At 49.8% G+C, this 22,714-nt stretch overlaps 1 protein-coding gene across 2 annotated transcripts in view; it reads left to right on the top strand.

The window, feature by feature from the left end:
* Positions 1-22,714, top strand: part of SCN5A (sodium voltage-gated channel alpha subunit 5) — a 144,107-nt gene that overhangs the window by 51,917 nt on the left and 69,476 nt on the right. For both annotated transcript variants that reach the window (XM_027835826.1, XM_027835825.1), the window contains exons 10-13: positions 551-730; positions 2,627-3,007; positions 12,884-13,016; positions 14,601-14,839. In XM_027835826.1, coding sequence (XP_027691627.1) covers positions 551-730; positions 2,627-3,007; positions 12,884-13,016; positions 14,601-14,839 — 933 coding nt within the window. The remainder of the gene's footprint in view (positions 1-550; positions 731-2,626; positions 3,008-12,883; positions 13,017-14,600; positions 14,840-22,714) is intronic.

Raw genomic sequence — 22,714 nt, 5'->3', positions numbered from 1 at the left:
TGATCTGTGCTGAGGCTAAGAGCCTCCCATTGGCTTGGCTGGACACTGTCTGTGCTAGACTGCACTCCCTTTTTACCCAAGTGAGACAGACCTTTCTTGAAGTCCTTTTAAGTTATCTTAAGTTGGAAAATTGTTTCATTCCATCTTTTTGTGTATTCTATTGCTGCAGAATCTGTTTAGAGCCTTGATTTAACATTGTTTCCAAGGGAAACTGGGGAGAGCTCAGACAGCTTCCTGGCTTCTCTCCGCCATCTTGGCTCTGCCCCCTGGTGGATGACATTTTTTATCATGAGTCCTTTGGAATTGTTGTGTATCATTGTATTGATTGGAGTTAACCATTATTATCTTGAGCCCAGACCCATTGACCATCAGAGACCAAAGGAACCCTCGAGTTTATCTGGCCCACACCCCTCCTCTTACAGAGAAAGAGAAACTGAGGCCCAGAGAAGGGTTCAAATTGTCCTTGGTCCAGATTCAGGCTGAGTAAATCCAGTACTACCATCAGCCCTAGCCACTAACCAGGAAATCCCTGCCCTCTTTCCCCCTCTAGGCTCTGACAGCCAGGGGCATGGACACTGTGTCCAGGAGTTCCTTTGAGATGTCTCCCCTTGCCCCAAAGACAGCACCAGACAGGAGGAGCAGGAGGAGAAAGAGACAGTCCTCAGGGACAGATGACTGTGAGGAAGACAGATTCCCCAAATCTGACTCAGACGATGGTCCTCGGAGAATGGTAATTTCCCCCCTCCCCTCAGCACTGCATTTTCCCCACGCTGAGCCTTTGGAGGTATTTCTGTGTTGCTGCACCTCCCAAGATTCAGACCCCAAAACTGGTCACAGTGAGGACTCTACACATAGTCTGCCTGGTTCTCAACACTACCTTTCAGTTCATGTAGACTCAGTTTTCTCATTTGTAAAATGAGGAGGTAAGCTAGTTGTCCTCTGAGGTCCCATCTAGCTTTCCTGAGTGCCCATTTTACAGATGAGGAAAATGATGCTCAGAGAAATTAGGTGGCCCAGGGTCATACAGGTTAATAAGATGGGACGTGAATCCCATGTTCTTTCTGGGATGCCTCATGGCCTGCCAGTTACCTCCCCCCAACTGCATTTTAGCCAGGGGGCTCAGAGGGGGTTGGGCAGGGGTGTCAGGGTAGGATAGAGGCCTCCCTTCGAAGCTATCTGCATTAGTCCAAGAAGCCTGCTATAGCAGCTGCCTCCAAGATGCCAGCTCTTGCTAATACTTTAATTATAGTCGGTTCATTGGGCTTAATGAGCCAGGGAGGCTTAATTGCCTTGCAAACCTGCTTAGCAAGAGCTGAGGGCTAGTGGGCAATCAGAGGCCTGACGGCATTGTCACTTCGTTGCTGCCCTATGGCACTGGCCCTGGCCCCCTTTCTTCCCTTGCAGTCTGGGGACAGACAGAGAGGACCAGGGCCCAGATCCCAGGGGCTCTTCTCCCTCTGAGTGACCTTCTGGCCCGGCCTGCCCAGTTCAGCTGCTGCAGCACCTCTCCTTTCAGCAGGGAGCCTTTGGGGAGCTCCTGTCAGAAGGGCTAGGACGGGACCCAGTCACCATCTTCCTCACCCCTCAGGGAGGCATCCTGCCTTTGCCCAGCTGCTTGATCTTGGGCAGTCAGGAGGCATTCACTAAGCACCCTCGAGAGGCCAAGCTCTGTGCTAGGTATTGAGGGTACAAACAGTCCTTGCGCACAAGGAGCTTAAAATCTAATGAACAAGGAGGAAGAAACCAAGCATTTCTTTGTTTCTCTTCTTTTATTTTTTTAAGGCAATTGGGGTTAAGTGACTTGCCCAGGGTCACACAGCTAGTAAGTGTCAAGTGTTTGGTCTGAGCCCAGATTTGAACTCAGGTCCTCCTGACTTCAGTGCCAGTGATCTATCCGCTGTGCCACCTAGCTGCACCCAAACCAAGCATCTCTATAGTGCTTTGATGCTACAGTCTCTTCTAATACGGGAGAGACAGACATAACAAGGAACACCCAAGAGAGATGCAGAGCAGATGGAGGTGTCCAAGCTGAAGGCTCTGGCAACAAAAGGCCCCCTGAAGAACTAGGCAGAACCAGAGCCCATTCTTGAAGGAAGATAGAGCCCTCAGTTTTCTCATGTGTAAAATGGAAATAGTACTACTACCGAGCCTAACCCCTCCCCACGTGTGTTGTGAGGCCAAGGGAGATCAGGTATACAAAGTGCTTTGCAACCCTCAGAGCCCAGTAGACGTGTCAGTGGTTTTCTTCCTCGCACTCGGGGCCACACACAGCGCTTCTCCTTGTGGGGACAACATACAGACGGCAGATATGTCCAAGGGTCTGCAGGGGCTGGAAGGCTGAGTTGTGCAGAGCCATTTACAGAGGCAGATGGAGTTGGGTTCCAGAGCCTGGGGCAGTCACAGTCCCTGGGTTCCCTGCAGGAAGGGTTAGACATAGAGAGCACCTTGAGGGTGTGAAGGACCCCAGGGATGTGAGCTTCCGATGCCCAAGCGTGACCTCCCCTGGTGGCCCTGGGTACAGCTGGGTGGGGGAATGGGGTCACAGAGCAGTACGCACTAGGAAACAGTGTGAGGCCAGACAAGGCCTTGACTTGGTCTCCTCCTTCTCCTCTTTTCCCCATCCCAGACCCTTCTGGGCATCAACCACGGCCCCCACAGGAGTTCCCTGAAGCGCCGGTCCAGTCACGGCAGTGTCTTCACCTTCCGCCGGAGGGACCTGGGCTCAGAGACAGACTTCGCCGACGATGAGATCAGCACTCCTGGGGAGAGCGAGAGTCACCGGGCATCCCTCCTGGTGTCCTGGCCTGCTCGGCGGCCCAGTGCCCAAAGCCAGGCCAGCCCAGGAGTCCCCAGCGCCCCCAGCCTCATACAGAATGGCAAGAGGAACAGTGCTGTGGACTGCAATGGCGTCGTCTCCCTCTTGGCCACAGGGGTCCCGGAGGCCACGTCCCCGGGGGGCGGCCTGCTATCTCCCGTGATTCTAGAGAAGCCTCGACCTCCAGACACGGTGAGCCAGCTGTTGCCAGCTAGTTGGTCTATCAGCCCGTCGTAGAACCTGAGAGTTACAAAAGACCATTGAGGTCGGCCCCTCTCCACGTAGATGTGGTCTTGTCTGCGTGTGTAAGTGCACATGGATGCGTGTGTCTGCGATGATAACAATGGTTCCTTACTATATGCTCTGGAGTAGAGTTGTAGGAATTTGGTTCTGAAAGGCCCCAAAGCAGAGCAAACAGAAATCAGTTTTCCTGGTGAGGTTTTAGTTTGAACACACCAGAAATGGTCATTCGCTTTCTAAAAGATTGTGTCATCTGTGGCACTCGGGTCACATGGAACAGGGTTGGGGGCTGGGAGGGATCTCAAGGGTCATGGAGTCCAGCCTCCCCACTTTACAGATGAGGACTCTGAGTCCTGGAGAGGGTAAGGGGCCCACTTGCGTAGGAAGCGTCCAAGGTGAATCCGAGGATCCCAGGTCCTTTGCATCTGTTCCCTTCTGAGGTTGGTAGATGAGGTTCTTGTTGGCCACAGGCTAGACCAGGAGGCCACACGGGTCCCTTCCAAGTCTGACTTCCCAGGACTCTGTGACAACCCAACCCTCAGCCCCATGCCACGAGGTCATCCAGTTTCTGCTTGGATACTTCTGGTGATGAGGAACTCAGTACCCCTGAGGGCAGCCCTCACTCAATGGGGACCATTCTCAGGGTGAGAAAGTTCACCTTGTAAGGAGTTAGAGCTCACCTCCCTGAGACAGCCATTCCTTGGGCCTGATTCTGCCCTCTGCCCTGGGCGTAGAGTAAGGCCAATCTCTGTTCTAAGTGACACACCCACAAATATCTGAAGCCATCTCTCCATCCATTAGCCAGACCAGCCTTTATCAGCATCCTTCCTGAGCCCTCCCCATGATCCTAGCTCTGGGTCCAGTGCCCTGGGAAAGAGCACAGGAGCAGGGGATAATCAATGCACTGAGGAGACATGGCCCCTGCCTGGCTTCCAGGAGCTGAGGCCCAGACATAGGAAAGGATTAAGAGGTTGCTGGATAGGATGATCTCAAGGACTCATCTCGGCTCTTCCATTTTACTAGCCAGCATCCCTGGAGTCAGAAGATCAGGGTTCAAATCCTGTCTCTGTTGCTTACCACTTATGTATCTTTGAGCAACCTCCCTGGGCCTCAGTTTCCTCATCTGTATAATGAGGGGATTGAACTAGATTATAATAACAATAATAACAGCTAGTGTTTTGTGGTGCTTTGTGGTTTGCAATGCATTTTTACATATATTGCCTCCCTGGGCCTCAATTTTCTCATCTATAAAATGGGAGTTGTACTAGATAATAATAATGATAAAGGTTAGCATTTATATTGTGCTTCATGGTTTAAAAAGAACTTTACAAATATCTGATCTGTTCTTCACAACTACCCTGGGAGGTGGGTGCTATTATTATCCTCATCGTACAGATGAGGAAACTGAAGCAGACACAGGTAAGGTGACTTGTCCAGGGTCACATGGCCAATAAGTGTCTAAAGCTAGATTTGAACTCTGGTCTTCTTGATTCCAGATCCAGCCCTCTCTCCACTGCAGCACCAGCTGCCTACGTGGCCTCTGGGATCCCTTCCTCCTCCCAGGCACTGTAATTATCTTATTTAATAAGTTTTATTGATGCCTTTGGTTTTTATATCATATTTATTTTTGGAACCTCTGCCTTCCCCTCGAAAGAGCCCTCTTTGAATGAGTGGAATGAATGGATGGATAAAGGAATAAATGATCGAAGGAAGGAATGACAAAGCATTTATGATGTGCTTTCTCTGTGCCAGGTTCGGGACTAAACACTGAGACTATAAATACTCAAGGAGCTTACTTTCTCATAGAAGAGGATAACCAGACAACCATGGTCAGGGAGGGGCAGTTCAAGGAGTTAGGAAGCAGTAGTGACTAGGTAAAAGAGACCATTCTTTGCCTCAATTTACCTAGCCTTAACCACTGAATGGGTGTTGCCTCAGACAAGCTGAGACCTGGGAAAGACCTGAGCTCAAAGAGGCCAACGCCTCCCATGTCCCGGGTCTTCTCCAGTCCTGATCTACATCTGGCCACTGGACCCAGATGGCTCCTGAGGAGAAAGTGAGGCTGGCAACTTTGCACAGCCCTGCCTCACTTAAATCCAATTCACTTGTAAGTCATGATGTCACCTTCCTGACGTCACCTTCCTGACATCACGGTCCTCTTCGAGAATGAAAGACAAGCAAGTGTTGTGTAGATTCAATGACCCCAGAGCTACAAGTGAGAGGGGGATGGGTCTCTGAATGATGGGATGGAAAGATGTGTTGAGCCTAGGCTCTCACCAATCAGGTACAGAGGGTGTCTGGGCAGGACTGGAGTGCCCACCCTGGGGGACCAGAAGGAGAGAGCAGGGCACTTCAGAGTGTCAGGAAGTGGCCTGGTCACGAAGAAAACTGTTACCTTCCTACAATGCCTTACACATCTTTTGGCTCTGAGTCTATCCCTGGGGTCCACAGCAAGTGACCATCTGCTGCGATCTCCCACCTCACCACCAAAAGGAGGGAGGGGCTCCCCCATCTCTTTTCCAGGAAAAAGACTGGTGACTTCCAGCTCCATGGTTGCCATAGGAATTTGGAGCAAGGAGATATGTCCGTAGACTAGAGAAACCTCAGGGAGGAGTCATGGCTTGAGCAGGACCTATGGCAGGTAGGAAGAGGCTTCCCTTTCATTCTGGCCAGCTTGCCTGTGGGCTGTAGATCAGAGGAGGAAGAGGTCCGGTTATGAGAGGGATGGCAGCGGCTGTTTGGGGAAACCTCCCTCTTTGGAGATTAATGCCTCAGAGGTCCACCTCCTCTCCTGCTGGTGGTGGCAGACAGGCTCCTGGATGGGGGAGGCTCAGGGGCCCATGGCCAAGCCATGGCTGATGTCCTGATGTGGGAAATGAAACAGGTGCTCTACGAGGCTGGGCTGCCTCCAGTGAGGTCACGGCCCAGGAGGCTCATAGCTTGGGAATTAGATCAGTCCGGGGTAAGTTAATATCATTTCCTAATTTCATTAGGGAGAAAATCATCTCATCTCACTGCCCATGTCGGGCAGCATCCGCATTCATACACTTCATTACCCAAGACTTGAATTTTGCGGATTCTCACATCTGCGGGGCCATTTCTAAAGTTAAAAGAATTAGGGGGGCCAAGATGGGGCCATTTCCAAAGTTAAAGGGATTAGCAGGCCAAGATGGGGCCATTTATAAAACTAACTGGATTAAAGGCTGCAAGGCCTGCCTTTCTGCAGCTCAGCCTGAGTTCTTGAGGGGAAACTCCCAGCTGTTTCTCCCCTCTATGCTGATCTTGAGTCAGGGTTTGGGGAGAAAGGATGATGATGATGGAAGGATCTAGGAATGTTTCATGGCCTCTGTTTATCCTTTTTTTTTCAGGCAATTGGGGTTAAGTGACTTGCCCAAGGTCACACAGCTAGCAAGTGTCCAGTGTTTGGTCTGAGGCCAGATTTGAACTCGGGTTCTCCTGACTCCAGTGCTCTATGCACTGCGCCACCTAGCTGCCCCAGCCTCTGTTTATCCTAATAAGGGGCCAGGCAAGGAGTGGGGTAGATAGAGAACTGAACATGGAGTCAGGTAGATGGACCTGGGTTCAAAACCCATTTCTGATACTTAGTTGCTGTATGACCCTGGACAGATCACTTAACATCTGATCTATAAAATGAAGGAGTTGGATTTGGTCATCCGTCCTAAATCTGTCATCCATTGACCTGGCACCATATTAGACACCTGACTGCAAGGCCAGCCCTCTAACCTCTTGCCTCTAGGAAGATATTATGAGATATGAAGGCTAGCTGTTCAATCAAAACCCTGCCCAGAATTTCTGGGACCAAGGTCTTTAATATGGTGCCAGAAGTGAGGACAGGTCATTGGATCATAGATTTAAGATTGATGACCTTAGGGGTCATCACATCTAACCCCTTCATTTGATAGATGGGCCTCATCACTTAATCATCACTTAATCTCTCCCAGCCTCAGTTTCCCCCTCTGGAACATGAGGAGGTTGGACTCAATACAAGCTCTAAGATCCGTTCCAGCTCCATGGTGCTCTCTGGGCCTCGGTCTCCCCATATGTAAAATGAGAGGGTTGGCCCAGATGGCCTCAGCATCCCCTTCAGGCTCTGACTCTCTGGTCCTCCAATGACCAAGGCCTTCTCCCAGAATCCCAGGGCCTTCAGCAGACTTCGTGTCTGATGCATACATGAAGAGACCCCCTCCCATCGTAACTGCCTGACCAGTGACTGTCCAGCCTCTCCTTGAAGTCCTCCAAGGACAGGGAGCTCCCCACTTCTCGAGGCGGCCTCTTTGGGACAGTGTGGCATACTGAGTGCTGAGAACCAGGAGAACTGGGTTCAAATCCTTCCTCAGGCATTTACTAGCTCTGTAATGCTGGGCTGGGCACTTCACCCCTCGGTGCCTCAGTTTCTTTGCCTATAAAATGAGGAGGTAAGGTTAGGTGGGTCTGAGGACCCATCTAGAGACAGAGCTATGATTCTGGACGAATTATATGGCATTTCCAGACATTGCGCCCCCATTACTCTTGATTTTGACTCCTGGGGACAAACAATAAACCATGTGATGGTCCTATACATACATGAAGATGCCATCACATCTCCCTTGAGTCTCTTCTCCTCCAGGCTAAACATACTTAGCTCCTTCCTCAAATGAGATAGAGTCAAGTCCGTTCAGCACTGTGGGCACCCTCCTCTGGCCACTCTCCTACTTAGCAATGCCTTTCTTAAGTTGTGGTGCCCTTCAGAGGAAGTCTGACCAGGGCACAAGACGGTGGAACTATCACCTGCCTATTTCTGGAAGCTCCACCCCTCTAAACACAGCCCAAGACCATGTTAGTCACATTCCACTGCTGACTCATGCAGCTTGCAGTCTACTAAGACCCCCAAATCTTTTTCAGAACAACTGATGTCTAACCATGTCTCCTTCACATTGTCCTTGTAAAGTTGATTTCTTATTCCCAAGTGGAATATGTTTCATATATCTCGACTAAATTTCATCTTGATAGATTCATCCCTATGCGCTAGCACAGGGATTGGTGAACCATGACCCATGGGTCAAATCTGGCTCCCTGCTTGCTGGACAGCCATACAAACGTAGGTGATGGGCCATCGTTGGCTGATCCTTGCTGTAGCCTGTGAAGATCCTTTCAGATCCTGACACTGTCATCCAGTGTTAACTCTCTTTCCTAGTTTGGTGTCACATGCCATCTTTGCCCTTATCCAAGTCGTTGATAAAAACGCTAAGCAGCACAGGGCTGAGCACAGATCCCTGGGGCACTCCAGTGGAGACCTCCTTGCCCATTGACGTTGAACCATTGACAGCCTTTCTTTAAGGCAGGCGGTCCAACCAGTTGTGAATCCATCAGATTATATTATCATCTCATCCATCTCTCTCCGTCTTTTACGAGATACTCTAGCCAGAGCTTTGCCGAAATCTAGGTACACTCATTCCCCTCTTCTAGTAGTTTAGTTAGCCTGTTTGCCTCAGTCGCCTCATCTGTAAAATGAGTTGGAGAAGGCAAACCACTCCAGTATCTTTGCCGAGAAAACACCAAGTGGGACCACAAAGAGTCAGACACAACCGAAATGACTCAACAACGGCCACGGAGGACATGAGTCTGCATCATTCTCTGCTCTTGATGAAGCCATTGAGTGATTTGGGAGTCATCGCTTCCCTCTTCAGGTGTCTGTCACAACGACTCCTTCCAGGATCTTGCCAGCCAGCCCACTGGCCTTGCCTTCACAGACTTGGTCCAAAGCAGCTCGTTTTCCTTCCTCTGCTCTTATGATACCTCAGCTAGTGCCCTCAGTCTTTCAGAGGCTCCTGCAGGCACTCAGTCATCCCCCTGCCAGGTCTTCCAGGCTCGAGAACTTGAGCTCATCCAGGGCAGCAGAATGCTCACTCCCTGTCTCCTTCCTAATCTTGGGGGTCGACTTCCTCGTGCTCATTTGACCTTTCCAGTTCAAAGGCCATTCCCCATGGCAGAGAAAACCCAGAGTAACAATTGGGCAGCCCTTTTGTTTGCTGCCGTTATCCCATCCATCCCAATCAAAGGTACTATACCCTCTTTAGGCCTTCCGTTCTCTGGGCCTCCATTTCCCCCTTTGTAAAATGAGGCAAATAAACTAAATGATTGCTGAGCTCCCTTCCACCTTTAAAATCTAAGATGCTCTGAGAGCAAGCTCCAATCAGCCTCTCTGAAACTTCTACCCCCTGCTTCTGATCCTCCCCTTGGAGGCCAAATGGGAGGGGTGGAACCCTTCTTCCAGAAGAGAACCATTCAGATGCTTAAATATGGCAGCCAGTGTGGCCTCCATAGGCAAGGGCTCTTAACCTGGGGGTCTATGGACTTGTTGGTTTGACTACAAACATTCGAAAGGAATTGGTTTCCTTCATAATCCCATGTTTTTTCTCCGATGCATTTTAAGCCATTATTCTGAGGAGTTCACACCAGGTTTCAATATGATTGGTTTCCCGTGTAGTCCAATGTATTTTCTTGCATGCATTTTTTTTTCAGCCAAATACAAGGTTTATTAAAGATCCACCATATTAGCCAGACTCTTAAGGAATCTGAGCACCTATGAGTTATTGGCTACATTGTAAAAATCTGAGCCTCTTGCATACATTTCAAACCTTTGTTGTAAGAAGGGGCTCTCCATCCACTCCATCAGACTGCTAAGGGGGTGGGGCTAAAGGGTCCATGATGCAGACAAGGTCTTCTCTTCCTGGCTAAGCCCCTTGAGTGAGTCCTCCTAAGACATAACCCCTCTCCCTCCCATGTCCCTTCCTCTGGCTGATTGTCAAAGTGTCTCCTAAGCCTGGGGCCAGGACCTGGGCACAGCAGCATTTCAGGTGTGCCCTGATGAGGGAGCAGCATGCCATGCCCTTCGCCAGCCCTGTCCTAGATGTGGCCCCTCTCCAGGGGCCGCCCAACATCACAGTTCGTTTTTCTTTTTTTTTTTTGATAAAAGCCTGGTCCCCTGGCTGGCTCATCTTGAGCTTATAATCCATTAAAACCTTCTGGTTGTGGGTTCATAGAACATTGAAGGGAGGAGGGACCTTTTTGAGAGTTGACAGGCTAGCCCCCTTACCTCACAAACGAGGAGCCTGGGGCCCAGAGAAGTTAAGTAACCTACAGGAGGTCACACAGTGAGCGGCCAGGCACATTATCCAGGCTGGCGGGTCAATTTTGTCAAGATTAAGTGTAGAACCTGGCAGCGTATCTGATCGGCTTCCCAGGGCAGCCTGTCTGGTCCTTTCTGGATGCTGAGCCAGTCATCCCACATGTTAGTGATTCCTTCCAGCCCATATCGTGCCCAGCTTCCACTGGCTGGCCTTCTGTGCTTTGGGCTAAGTCATTAATAAAATGTGGCCAGGGCTGAGGTCGGGGGCAGATGGCTCTCCAGGCAGACATCAATCTTTGGTCCAAAGCGCCCTTTGGGTCCATTTGTTAATGGATCTCCCACAGGGTCCCCCTCACTTTTGGATCAATCCTTCTTCCTGGCCCCCCATGGGTGCGTTTACCAGACACAGCTGGGGGAAGACGCTGGCAGAAATGGAGGCTGGGGTGGGGGGATAGATGGGCAATATGACTCATTCAAATGAGATGACACATAAAGTGCTTTGCAAATGTTAAAGTGTTCTGTAAGTGCTATTATTATTATTATTATTATTATTATTATTATTATTATTATTATTATTATTATTATTGATACTAACATTCTTCAGTGTTGGTGGAAAGAACACTGGTTACAGCATCCAAGGTCCAAATCCCGGCTCTTCCACTGACTGTCTTTGACATCTCAGGCAAATCCTTTTCATTCTCTAGGCTTCAGTTTCTCACCTGTAAAATGGGGAGATTGTATCTGATGATCTCTAAAGTCCCTTCCAGAGACAAGTAGGTGGCTCAGTAGGTAGAAAATGGGGCCTGGAATCAGGAAGACCTGAGTTCAAATCTGGCCTCAGACACTTACTAACTGTGTGACTTCACCCTGTTTGCCTCAGTTTCCTCATCTGTAAAATGAGCTGCAGAAGAAAATGGCAAGCCCCTCCAGTATCTTTGCCAAGAAAACCTCACATAGGGTCATGGAGAGTTAGATATGACTTCAAATGAGTGAACAACAGCAAAGGTCCCCTCTAGGCCAATCTCAAGTCTCCTCTGATTCCATGTTATGGAGAAGGAAACAGCCGTTTTGAAGGAGTGGGCTTGGGTAGGGAGTCCGAGGTGCCTCTGAGGGCCCAAGAAGCCCATGGAGCATGGACAAGTCTCAGTCAGTCAATCTGTCAGTCAACAAACACTTATTAAACATTTACTATGTGCCTAGCACTATGCTACACACTGGGGATATTAAGAATGATAAGACAGCCGCTGCCCAAAGGAAGCTCGCGAGGGAAACTGTGTATAAACAAGATAACAACAGTTTAAATTGGAAATAATAAAAAGAGAGAGGGCACTGGAATCAATGGGGATCCGAAAAGGCTTCCTGGAGAAGGTGAAATCTTAGCTGGGACTGAAAACACAGAGGAGACAAACTGTTGGTGTCCTAAAAGCAGAGGACATGGGGACCCCTAGATGAGGCAGGCCTAGGGGAAGGGGCCTGGGCTGAGAGGAGGCAGTGGGGCTGGTCTTGTGCTGGCCCAGAGCAGGGGCAAGGCTCAAGGGGCCTCAGGGGAGCCCCTAGACATCCCTCTCCTCCAGGCACTGACTCGGCCTGTCTAGTCTTCAGGTCTAGAACAGACAGCGTCTCTGCATTTGTGGTATGAATTATTCATTTCTTATGATACTTAATATGAACTAGACACACTAGTGCCTCATCCAGAAACACACAGGCTACGCACGAGGGTAGCGGGGTCAGGAGAAGGCAGAGCCTGCAGGGCCTTTTGGCCTCTTGACGTCATCTGTTTTCCAAAAACCCTGGAGAGCCCTGGAGTGGAGAAAAGAGCAGAGGGGCTCAGGAGGCTGGGGAGGACATGGGGAGGGTGGAGTGGCCCCATCTCTGAAAGGGAGGGGAATGGGGCAGACAGCCTCCCGGGTCCCTCTCAGCTATAGCGCCACCAGGTAACTGGGAAAGAAGTCTGGCCCTGGAATCCAGGTGGAGATACTCTGTGAGAGTACAGCACAGAAAGTCTGGGTGTGTGTGTGTGTGCGTGCGTGTGTGTGTGTGTGTTGAAATTCACATGTTTATAATACCCCTGATGCATCATTTGGCTGGACAATGGTCCTTCCTTCTCCAAAGGTCACTGACCCAAGCCCAGAAGCTGCAGGCAGACCTCCCTAGGGTAGCACCCAGCAGATATTCCTAACCTCAGCAGTGAGGTACAGGGCCGCACTGCTGCTCAGATCTAAGACGTGCTTTGTAAACCTTTTTTTCCATCCAGAACTGTGATCTTCATGGCATGGGAAGCTCTAGGTGTGGAAACTCCATCCCCTTCTACAGATCAGCTACTCAGTAGTTCGAACAGATGCCTGGTGCATGAGAGGTTCCCTGTACTGCTCGGGGTGGCACAGGCAGGGATGTCAATCCAGGGGATGTTGATGTTTCTGGAACAATGTCCGTGCAGGTAGACAGTGCAGTGGAGAGAGTTCAACTGGGAGAGAGAAAGTCTTGAGTTCGAATCTCCTCTCAGACACAAGCTGTGGGACCCCCAGCACATTGTCTCATCTCTCTCAGCCTCAGTTTCCTCATCTATAAAATGGGGATAGTAATAGCAGCTACATTACAGCGCTGTTGTGGGGATCCAATATGCTACTCTGTTCTGCCTTTTGTGGACTTTAAAGTTTGACAAGGTTTGACACGAATGCTGACGTGATTGCCCTCCCCAGACCTCAGTTTCAGAAGAAGTCGGTAAGAAGCAGCTCCTGACGCCGCAGCGCCTGTCCCTGGAGTACTTTGAGGAGCCGCATGAGCGCCAGCGGGCCTTGAGTGCGGTCAGTGTCATCACCAGCGCCCTAGAAGGTCAGTTCCGGGACCTGGGCCCCTCATGTTCAGCCGTCCCTCCCCGTGGACCTTCTCCAGGCTACCCCCCAGCCGGGCACTTTGGGCTCAGCCTCCAGGGCATGAGCCGACGGCCCCTCAGCCCAGGCACGGGGGACCCAGGGATGACAAAGGTCCGAGGCCGGGCCGCTCCCTCAGATGCTGTGGGTGGGGTAAAGCTTCTTTCTACCCCAGGGCAGGAGCCCCCGCCCCTTCTCATATTGGGAAGACGGTGGAAAGGCCTGGTTCTAGACTCGGGCCCTGGGTTCATATCCTACCTCTGATCCTTATGACCAAATGTGTGCTTGGACAAGTAATTTCAACTTGCTGGGCCTCGTTATGGCATCTCTAAAAGAAGAGGCTTAGACTCTGGGGGAGTCCTGAGGGGCAGTCTGGTCCAGCACCCTCATTTTACAGATGATGAAACTGAGTCCCTGTGAGGGGCAGGGACTTGCCCAAGGTCACACAACTGGCCTCCTAATTTCTATATAAAGGCAAATTACTAGGCGTGTCCCTCCACCCCCCCTAGAGGCCAGACGGGGAAGGGACTTGAGGGATTCCTAGGATTATGGAACTGGAGCCAGAAGCGACCTTATGGCTCATTTAGTCCACTTCCCAACCCACATTTTACATGTGAGGAAACTGAGGCCCAGAGAAATAACATGACTTGCCCAGCCAGCTCCTGGCACCAGAATGGTGGCAGCACCAGAATTCAAACTCAGGTCCTGTGGCTCCAGGTTCAACACCCTTTCCCCAGAGGGCATCCTCTTTCCAATGACAGGTTACATACATCATCTGAGTAGTGTCAGCAGTGTGGACACCGTAATCCAGATAATATGAGTAGTGAAGGTGGTCAGTGTAGACAGTGGTGACCCAGTGATAGAAATGGCGGGAGCTGGCATTTATGTGGTGATTTAAAGATTCACCAAGCACAAGGTATCTGTTGTTACAACAACCTAGGAAGTGGGTGCTGCTGGGATCTCCGTTTGAGGAAACTGAGGCCCAAGGAAACTCTCTCAGGACTCCAAGGCCATTTCTGGTCTGTGTACCATACAGAATTTATTCACATGATGAATTCTGGCCATGCCTCTTGCCTTATGGGACCTTGTGTAGATGGATTTCCTTCCCTGGGCCTCAGTTTCCTCATCTGTGAAAGGGAAGGAGTTGAACTGGATGACCTTTAAGGGTCCTTCCAGATCTATATCTCTGATCCTATGTGGACATTGCTGAACAGGATCACGGGAGCAGTGTAGATGGCAGTGTAGATAGCAGAAACCAGAAGAGCTAATGTACATCTCTAGTCAGAAAGGCAGCATGATAAAGCAGAAAGAGCCTAGAATGGGAGTCCCAAGGCCTCTACTCAATCCCAGTCACTGGCCTCTCTGGGCCTCAGTTTCCTCACCTGTGCAATGCTGGAGTTGGACTACATGATCTCTAAGCCCGGCCTTTCCACGTCTACCATCTTGTTCCCATCTTTCCCTCTGCTTCCATGCTTTCCCAGGGGCTCATGCCTGGGGGGCAGGCTGGGCATCCTAACACCCCCCATAGCGAAGTTCTCCTCCTCAGAGCTGGAGGAGTCACACCGGAAGTGTCCCCCCTGCTGGAACCACTTTGCTCAGAGTTATCTGATCTGGGAGTGCTGCCCACTGTGGCTGACCATTAAGAAGAACGTCAAGTTCGTCGTGATGGACCCTTTCACGGACCTCACCATCACCATCTGCATCGTGCTCAACACGCTCTTCATGGCCCTTGAACATTACAACATGACACCTGATTTCGAGGAGATGCTGCAGGTTGGCAACCTGGTAAGAGAGATGGGGAGCCCAGGAGACCCCGTGGCCTGGACACAGCCACCTGAGTGGGGGGAGATGTGGGCCCACCCTCGGGGACTCCTTAAAAGCCTCTCAGAGACAGCCAAGTGACATGGAGCAAAGAACTCTGCATTCAGAGTCCGTCGGTTATGCTGCAGAGGGAACCCGGGGCCTGGAATCAGGAAGACCTGAGTTCAAATCTGGCCTCAGAGATTTACTGACTGTGTGACCCTGTGCCTCAGTTTCCTCATCTGTAAAATGAGGACTCTAGACTCGATGGTCTCCTTTCCCTTCTGGCTCTAAAGCTATGACCCTGTGACCCCACAAGTGGACGAAGAGTTCCGCTCATTTTGCTTGGCAGCTAGAGGGCAGAACAAAGGGCCGTGGAGGGAGGTACAGAGAGGGAAATTTGGGCCTGATGTTCAGAAAAGCTTGCTAGCCCTTCAAGCTGCCCCAGAAGTGAAGGGTCTTCCCCACCTGGAGCTCTTTGAGCAGTAAGAAGGCTCTGGGAAGGATTCCTTATTGTGTATTGGGAAGGTTCCTTCCCATGCTAAAATTCACAGAATTTAGCATAGTGCCTGGCACATAGTAGGTGCTTAATAAATATTGATTGATCGATTCAATGGAGAAAGAGCCCCAGACTTGGCAATGGGGAGCCCCTGTTCTGAGGGAAAAGGCTGCAGCTGCCCTGTGTGGGGCCCCAGCTTCACAGGAAACCTCCAAGAGGCCCCCAGCTCCACAGAAAGACTTGGTTGGTCCAGCGGGGAGTCCAAACGTGCAGGTGGGAACACCACTCAAAGGCGTGTCCAACGTATGTAAGCAGACACTACTTACATATATGTGTATGTACACATATATACACACACATACATAGATACATACATATATACATATACATACATACTTTTATGTGTGTGTGTGTGTACACACCCCTCATAGAGGGGATCCATGTATTTGGGCACAGAGACAGATGAGATGGCCCCTTCTATCTTTAAGATGCTATTGTCCTACAAGTCATTAATTCTAGGAAAAAAGGAAATAAAATCGGTCAGATGAAGGTAGGATTAATCAAGGAAAGCTGCAGGAAAGAGGAGGGGTTTTAATCTTATTTTTACTGATGTTTTGCTTTTGCATCACATCCATTTCTGAATATACCCTTCCAGCCTCCCCTAAGCAACAAGCCATCCCTCATAGCAAAAGTTTAAAAGCAAGAAAAAAGACTTCACCTAAACCAACCAGCACATCCTCCACGTCTGATGCTGTATATCTGTAGTTCCCCACCTCTAGAGCAAAGGGAGGGAGGTTCAACCTCTCCACTCTTCTCTGGGTCTAAACTTGGTCATTATCATTACCCAGCATTCTAGTGCTGGGTTTTAAAGGAAAGGAAGGGCATGGCTTGTATTGTTAGGGGCAGGGGAGGGGACATTTGGGACAGGGGCAGGCAGTACTAATTTGGGGGGTTGGGAAATGACTTGTGGAAAGGCACAGAGAGGTCACGATAGGTCTTTGCAGGGAAAGCATAAAAGATTACATTAGTAAAGCAATGGGTTGTAATCAATGAATGAGTCTGCACTAGGAGTCATGGGATCATGAATTTAGAGCCAAAATGGACCTTCCAGGCCATCAAGTGCAACTCTCTCATTTTGCAGATGAGGAAACTGAGCCACAGAAAAGATAAATGACTTGTTTAGGGTCCCACGGCTGGTAAGGCAGGATTTGAACCCATGTCTTCCTAAATCAAGGTCCAGCACTCTATCCACTATGCAATGATACCTCTCTAAGAGGACAAGACACCCAGGTTCTAATCCCAGATGAACTGTGCATTATAGGGCCTTAGGCAGATCACGACTTCTGCCCCTTCAAAACAAATTTTCACTGCTCTGGGAATAGGCATCACTCCCTGAGTGATGTAGGAGGAGAAGGGACCCAAAGCGGAAATGGTTCAGGCCTCCCTGGAGACTGGAAACAGGTCAGGCTATGTCGCCGTTACAGCGAGGCCTCTGCAATGATTTCACTATCTGCTCAGGTTTGCAGAAGTAAAATGTGACAGGTGTCCTCTGAGGACCAGCATCTGGGTGGGCTCTACCAGATCCTTCACATGCTCTACCTGCAGCCTCGGGCTGGATATTCCCAGCATCCTCCAGCCTCCAAAAATAGCAGGTTCCCTCCTGTCTGACAGGTCTCTTGCACTGAAGAGTTTACCTTCCTGAAGTAATTTGTTGCTTGGCAAACCACTGAGTCTGTGCCAAGCAGTGCCCAGCACTTATTCTGAAACTGTCACCAGAACGATCCAGCTTCTGGGGGATTTTCCTGTCTTTGCTTTGCCCCTCAAAGTGAACACAGCAACAAAAACAGCTCCTGAGAGAAGGGGCCTTCAAAGCAAGAGAACGTGGTAGTTGTTCTGTGGGGTAGAGCCAGTGGAATACCACTGGCTACATTTGAATCTGATTTTGGTTATTGTGGTTATGTTGAGATTGGGTGGTGGAAGGATGGTGTTAAGGTACTTTACATGGCTGTGTGGGTCATGGTTAGACTGTAATTGTGTTGCTATCATATGTGTAATTGTGTAATTGTGTTTTATGTTGTGCTTTGCTGGAGTTGCCATTGGAACAGGTTGTAACTGTATTGGCATGTGTCTGAACTTTGTTGCAATGTGGTTGCATTATATTGGGTTACATTTCTATTACTTTGGTATGTAATTGGATTGAATTGTGATTGTGTTACCATTAAATGGGACTTTGGTACAATATGGTTGGGCGACCATGAGTTATTATTAGATTGGGTGGGGATGTGACTGGGTTGTCTTGTAATTGTGTTGCATGCCATTGGACTTTATTAAAATGTTGTTGGGTTATATTGGGTTATAGTCACAGTTGTGTCGAATTGGGATAAAGTTACATTGAGTTATTGTGTTGGTATTAGGCTGGGATCAGTTGCAATGCAGTTGGACAATATTGGGTTTTGGTAGGTTGCATTAGGATTATATTGGTATGTGACTCGGTTATGTTTTAACTGTGTTGGCATGTGGTTAGGCTTTGAATCCAGACTGGGTTGTGGTGTATTAGGATATGATTGGTTTAATAATAGCAAATACTTGCTTCCATTTATATAATGGTTTAATGTTTGCAAAGCACTTTACATGTTAACTCATTTGATTTCTTGTGTGGTAATTGTGTTGGCATGTCACTAGACTTTGTCTCAGTGTGGTTGGGTTGTAGTTGGGCTGTGTTAGGATGTGATTGGGTTAAGGTGGGATTGAATTAGAATGGATTGGGTTGTATCGGTTGTTGTTGGGTTGTGGTAGTTGTGAGTGGATTGTACCTTCCTCATTCTTGTGCTTTGAGGTGGTTGCTCCTTTGAACCCATAGGTCAAGGGGTTGGCATGGAGGGAGCCAGATGGAATCAAACAACAACTAAAGTGGCTTGGAAACACTTTAGGCAAAGCATTTTCTAAGAGTCAGGAAAGCCCAGACTTATCCACAATTACAAGTCTCCTTGGTAACTTGTTATTATTCTGGTAAACTCTCTTTTTTCATTGGGAGCAGCCTGCCTCCTGAGACTACCCATAGCTAGCAGAAAGTTCTAGTTCATTTTTGTGGATGGGAGCCATCCATTTCAGCCAAACATTTAAAAGCAGAGTTCTTATGCTACCCTTGCACACAAGATGGAGACGTATGGGTTCAATGAGAATCGAGTTTCAAGTACCAGTGGATTAGCAGTGAATGATAATCCAGGGCACTATGTTAATCCAGCTAGGCAGATTCAGAAAGGATTAAATAGCTGGATCCAAAGTCATTTGATATAAACCCTGAAGAAAGTCTCCAAGGGAGTGCCTCAAGGATCTCTCCTTGACCTTAGGCTGTTCAACTCAACACTTTTATCAGTGCCTTGGATGAAGGCAGAGGTGGCCCAGCTGTCAAATGTGCAGGCAGCTAAATTGGGACAGAGAGGTAACTCATGGGATGATATGGCAGGACCACAAAGCTCTTAGCAAGCTAGAACAACGAGCTGTGTCTAAGCAGATCAAATTTAATAAAAATAAATGTAAAGTTTTATCTTTGGGGTCAAAAAATCAGGCTCATGAAGATATGGGACTGGGGAGGTGAGGGGTGGCAAGACAATAGTTGATAGGAAAAAGACGTGCACAAGCTTTCTATGAGCAGCAGTGTGACATGGCAGCCACGATAACCAGTGCCCACCTAGGCAGTGTTTGTCTTCAGCCTCTTGTAGGAGATAGCACCTGAGACATAATGTCCAGAACAAGAGAGATTAGAGCACCAGCTACCATTCGATGCCCGGGGCAGATGACAGCTGCAGAATTGTGTTCAGATCTGGGCCCTGTATTTTAGGAAGGATGCTGACAAGATGGAGAATGCACAGAAAAGGATGAGGTGGAAGGTGGGGGCCTCCAAGGGGATGCCATGCAGTGATTGTGTAGCCTACAGAACAGAAATCATCTTTCCCCCAAACTCCCTGCTCTTCTGAGTGTCCTTATTACGGTCATGGGCTCCACCCTCTCCCACTTACCAGGATTATAACTTAGGCATCATCCTTGACTCCTTGCTCTCTCATCCCCCATATCCTTGTTTCTATCTTCACAACAGCTCTCAAAAATGCCCCCTTTTCTCCTCTGACACTGCCTAGACCCTGGTGCAGACCCTCATCACCTCGCTCAGACTATTACAATAGCCTGCTTTGGGGGGAGGGGGGCAGTCTGCCTGCCTCGAGTCTCTCCCCACTCCAGGATATCCTCCACTCAGTCAACAAAGTGATTTTCCTAAAGGCCAGGTCCCATCATGTCACCCCCTACTCAATAAACTCCAGTGGCTCCTTATGGCCTCCAGGATCAAATATAAAGTCCTCTGCTTGGCATTCATGGCCTTTATGACCTGGCCCCTCCTTTTCCAGTTTTCTCACATTTTATTCCCAGGCCATACTGGCCTTCCACCTTTCCATGCACACAAGACTCCTGCTCTTTTACTGACCATCTCCCATTTCTGGAATATTCTTCCTTCTCATCTTCACCTTGTTTTCCTGGCCTTCAAAACTCAGCTCAAATCCTACCATCTGCAAGATCCCTTTCCAGGTGCTACTGATGCCTTCTTTGTGAGATTGCCCGCCATTTCCGTGATCTGCTTCATCATGCACATCCAGTTATTTTCACATTGTCTTCTCCGTTGGAGCATGAGCCCCTTGAGGGCAAAGGTCATGCTCACATTTTCTGGCCATCCCCAGTGCTTAGCATAGTGTCTGTTACACAGTAGGCACTTGGTGAATTCTTAATTGACTGATTGGAGAAGAAGTTGTTAGGGTGAGCACACTGACTCCCTCCAAGTCATGAAAGGGCTTTTGTGTGAAAGAGAAATGAGTTCTGCTCTGCTTGGCCCCAGAGAGCAGAACTGGGAGGCCTGGAGGGAAGTTGATAAGAGGCAGGTTTAGATTTGACACGGGAGATAGCTTCCCAGGCTTTCCCAGACCACACTGCCTGCTCTCAGGCCTTTCTCCTTATCCACCTCCCAATGGGTCACCAACACTGCCCCTGGAGCCTGGGGCTCTGAACCAGGCCTCCAGAACCTTCTTGGCCATGCTGTTACATACATAACTCCCCTCCCCTGCTTTCTAACTGCCCTTTATATGTGTCCGCCCCAAAAGAATGCAAGCTTCCTGAGGGGAGGGACTCTCTAGTTTGCTTGTATTTGTATCCCCAGAGCTTAGCACAGTGCCTGGCACATAGGAAGCACATAACTAATGCTTTTTCACTCATGCATTTGTCCCTAAGAATCAGAAGTCTCCAAAAGTGGGACTGTGCTCAGCCCGCCTGTTCTTGGCTCCATTCTGAGGGGGAGGGCAGGAAGAGGAGCCATAGATCCTGTCCTCAGGAAGCTCCCAATCTGGTTGGAGAGACAAGATTCCTATCTATGGGGCAAGCATGGTTGGGATTGGAAGTGGCCAGAGAGGGGGAAGTCGATGGGAGCTGAAGATGTCAGGAGGCTCCCTCGGGAATCTGGGGCTGAGCCTTAAAAGATCAGGCTGAGCATGGAGATGAGCATGGAGAAATAAAAGATGGCCTTGGAGGCAGGAGCCCCACCATGCGCAAAGATGTGAATGTGGACCATACGTCTGTTGGGAGAAGGGGGAGGCAGGAGGGATAGGGAGAGAGGACTGAGGACACCAGCCCGGTGATGTTCCTGCGTCATTCCCCAGGCGTTCAGGGCCGCCCTGCTGCTTCAAACCAAGTCATTTCCTCTGCCCCATCCTCCCAGCAGCATGGGCCCAGCTAATTGAGAATCAGCTGGTTCACTGAGTCGTTGGCATTCGCGGGGAGCAGGGGTGTCCTTAGCACAGCGCTGGGCACCCAGCAGGCCTTCAGTGAAGGAGGCTCACTGAGGATTCCTCCCCCTAACTCCCCCTTCAGTGGAGTTCTGTCAGGGCTGCCAGCTGCCCTCCATCTGCCCTCCAGGTCTCAGACAGAACTGGGTTATGGAATCCTTGAAACTCCCTGTTTCATCTTGATTTTTGTTGATTGCTGGGCTCTCTGGGATACGTTCCCAGCTCCCTTTGCAGCTGCAGAGCTTTCCTGGGCCTTCACCCTCTATTCAGAGCTTCTGGCTTCTAGGTCTGCCTGGTCTTTTGGGGCAATCCAATCCAACATTTCTGAATCCTCTCCTATGGGCCAGGGACTATACTAGGGGCTGGGGATACAAAGACAGGAACAAAGCAGGAGCAAAAGTCTGCCCTCAGGGAGCCCCCAGTCTACTGGTAGGAAGGGGACAACATCAATGTATTTAAGTGACTGTTATGTGCCACACACTGTTAAAGGCTGGTAAAATGTGCCTGTCCTCAGGCAGTTACCCCTCTACCAGAAGATACGGCATGTATACAGTAAGTAAGTAGTGCAAGGTCCAGAAAAGAAGTCATTGGCAGAGGTAGCCACTAGACTGTGCTTTGAAGGAAGTCAGGCATAGGAAGAGGCAGAGGAGGGGAGGAGGAAGTGTGTTCCCAGTATGGAGGGGGCCCCACGTGCAAAGGCACTGCCATGGGAGATGGGCCGTGGATGTGGCACAGGGCCACGGGGCCTTGTTCCAGAGGGATATGAGGCAGGGACTGTGGTTTCTGGTCCATGCGGACTTCCTTGGCACCAAAGGTTTGGGAGAAAGAAGAGGGTCTGCTGTCCTTGCATAACTGTGTTGCATAATGGGGCCAGAAAGGGAGAGCTTCTGGCCGGGAGAGCCTAAGAGTGTTTCTTCAGCAGAAATGAACGTTACCTTCACCAGAGATTTCAGTCACGCAGAGTGACAGCTGTGGCCGGGGGCTACGGGCACTCCACTCTGTTAGCACGAACCCTCTGGCGGCTTCCCAGTTATTAATGATTATTTTTCTATTGCACTGATGGATAATAATCCTCCTACACATCTGTGCATTTCTTTCTCAAGCATTCATCCTATTCACTTCAGCCCTCGAAGGCTTTGTCTGTTATGTGGGGCAGCTTCCCCTCCCGACTCTCTGCCCAGGCAGACTCAAGCTCCTCTATGAATCGGGGCCCTGGCAGCCAGCCTGGTGGTGAGCCCCTCTGATCTCAGCCAGGTGAGCCTGAGACAGTAACTCGGAGGTCCTGGGCACCTTCACATTCTCCTGGAAGCAGGGGCATCCACAGGCTGTTTTCCCTTTGCCCTCGGCAGCTGGGCCCAGGATGGACAGGCAGAGGGAGGGCTGTAGGTTTGGGCTGGAAGGGACCTCAGGGGTGATACCTGAGGAATGCAGGGGCAGAAGCCTCGCATCTGGCCTCAGAGGTCCTGGATTCAAACCCGGGCTTTACCAGTTACTACCTCTGGAGTCTACACCTGTCACTTCTCTTGTCTGGAGTTCAGT

This window comes from Vombatus ursinus, unplaced genomic scaffold, assembly GCF_900497805.2.
Source record: "Vombatus ursinus unplaced genomic scaffold, bare-nosed wombat genome assembly UNPS02014817.1, whole genome shotgun sequence".
In the NCBI taxonomy this organism is placed as follows: Eukaryota; Metazoa; Chordata; class Mammalia; order Diprotodontia; family Vombatidae; genus Vombatus; species Vombatus ursinus.
The sequence above is the reverse complement of the archived record's forward strand: the minus strand, read 5'-3'. Positions and strand labels throughout refer to the sequence as shown.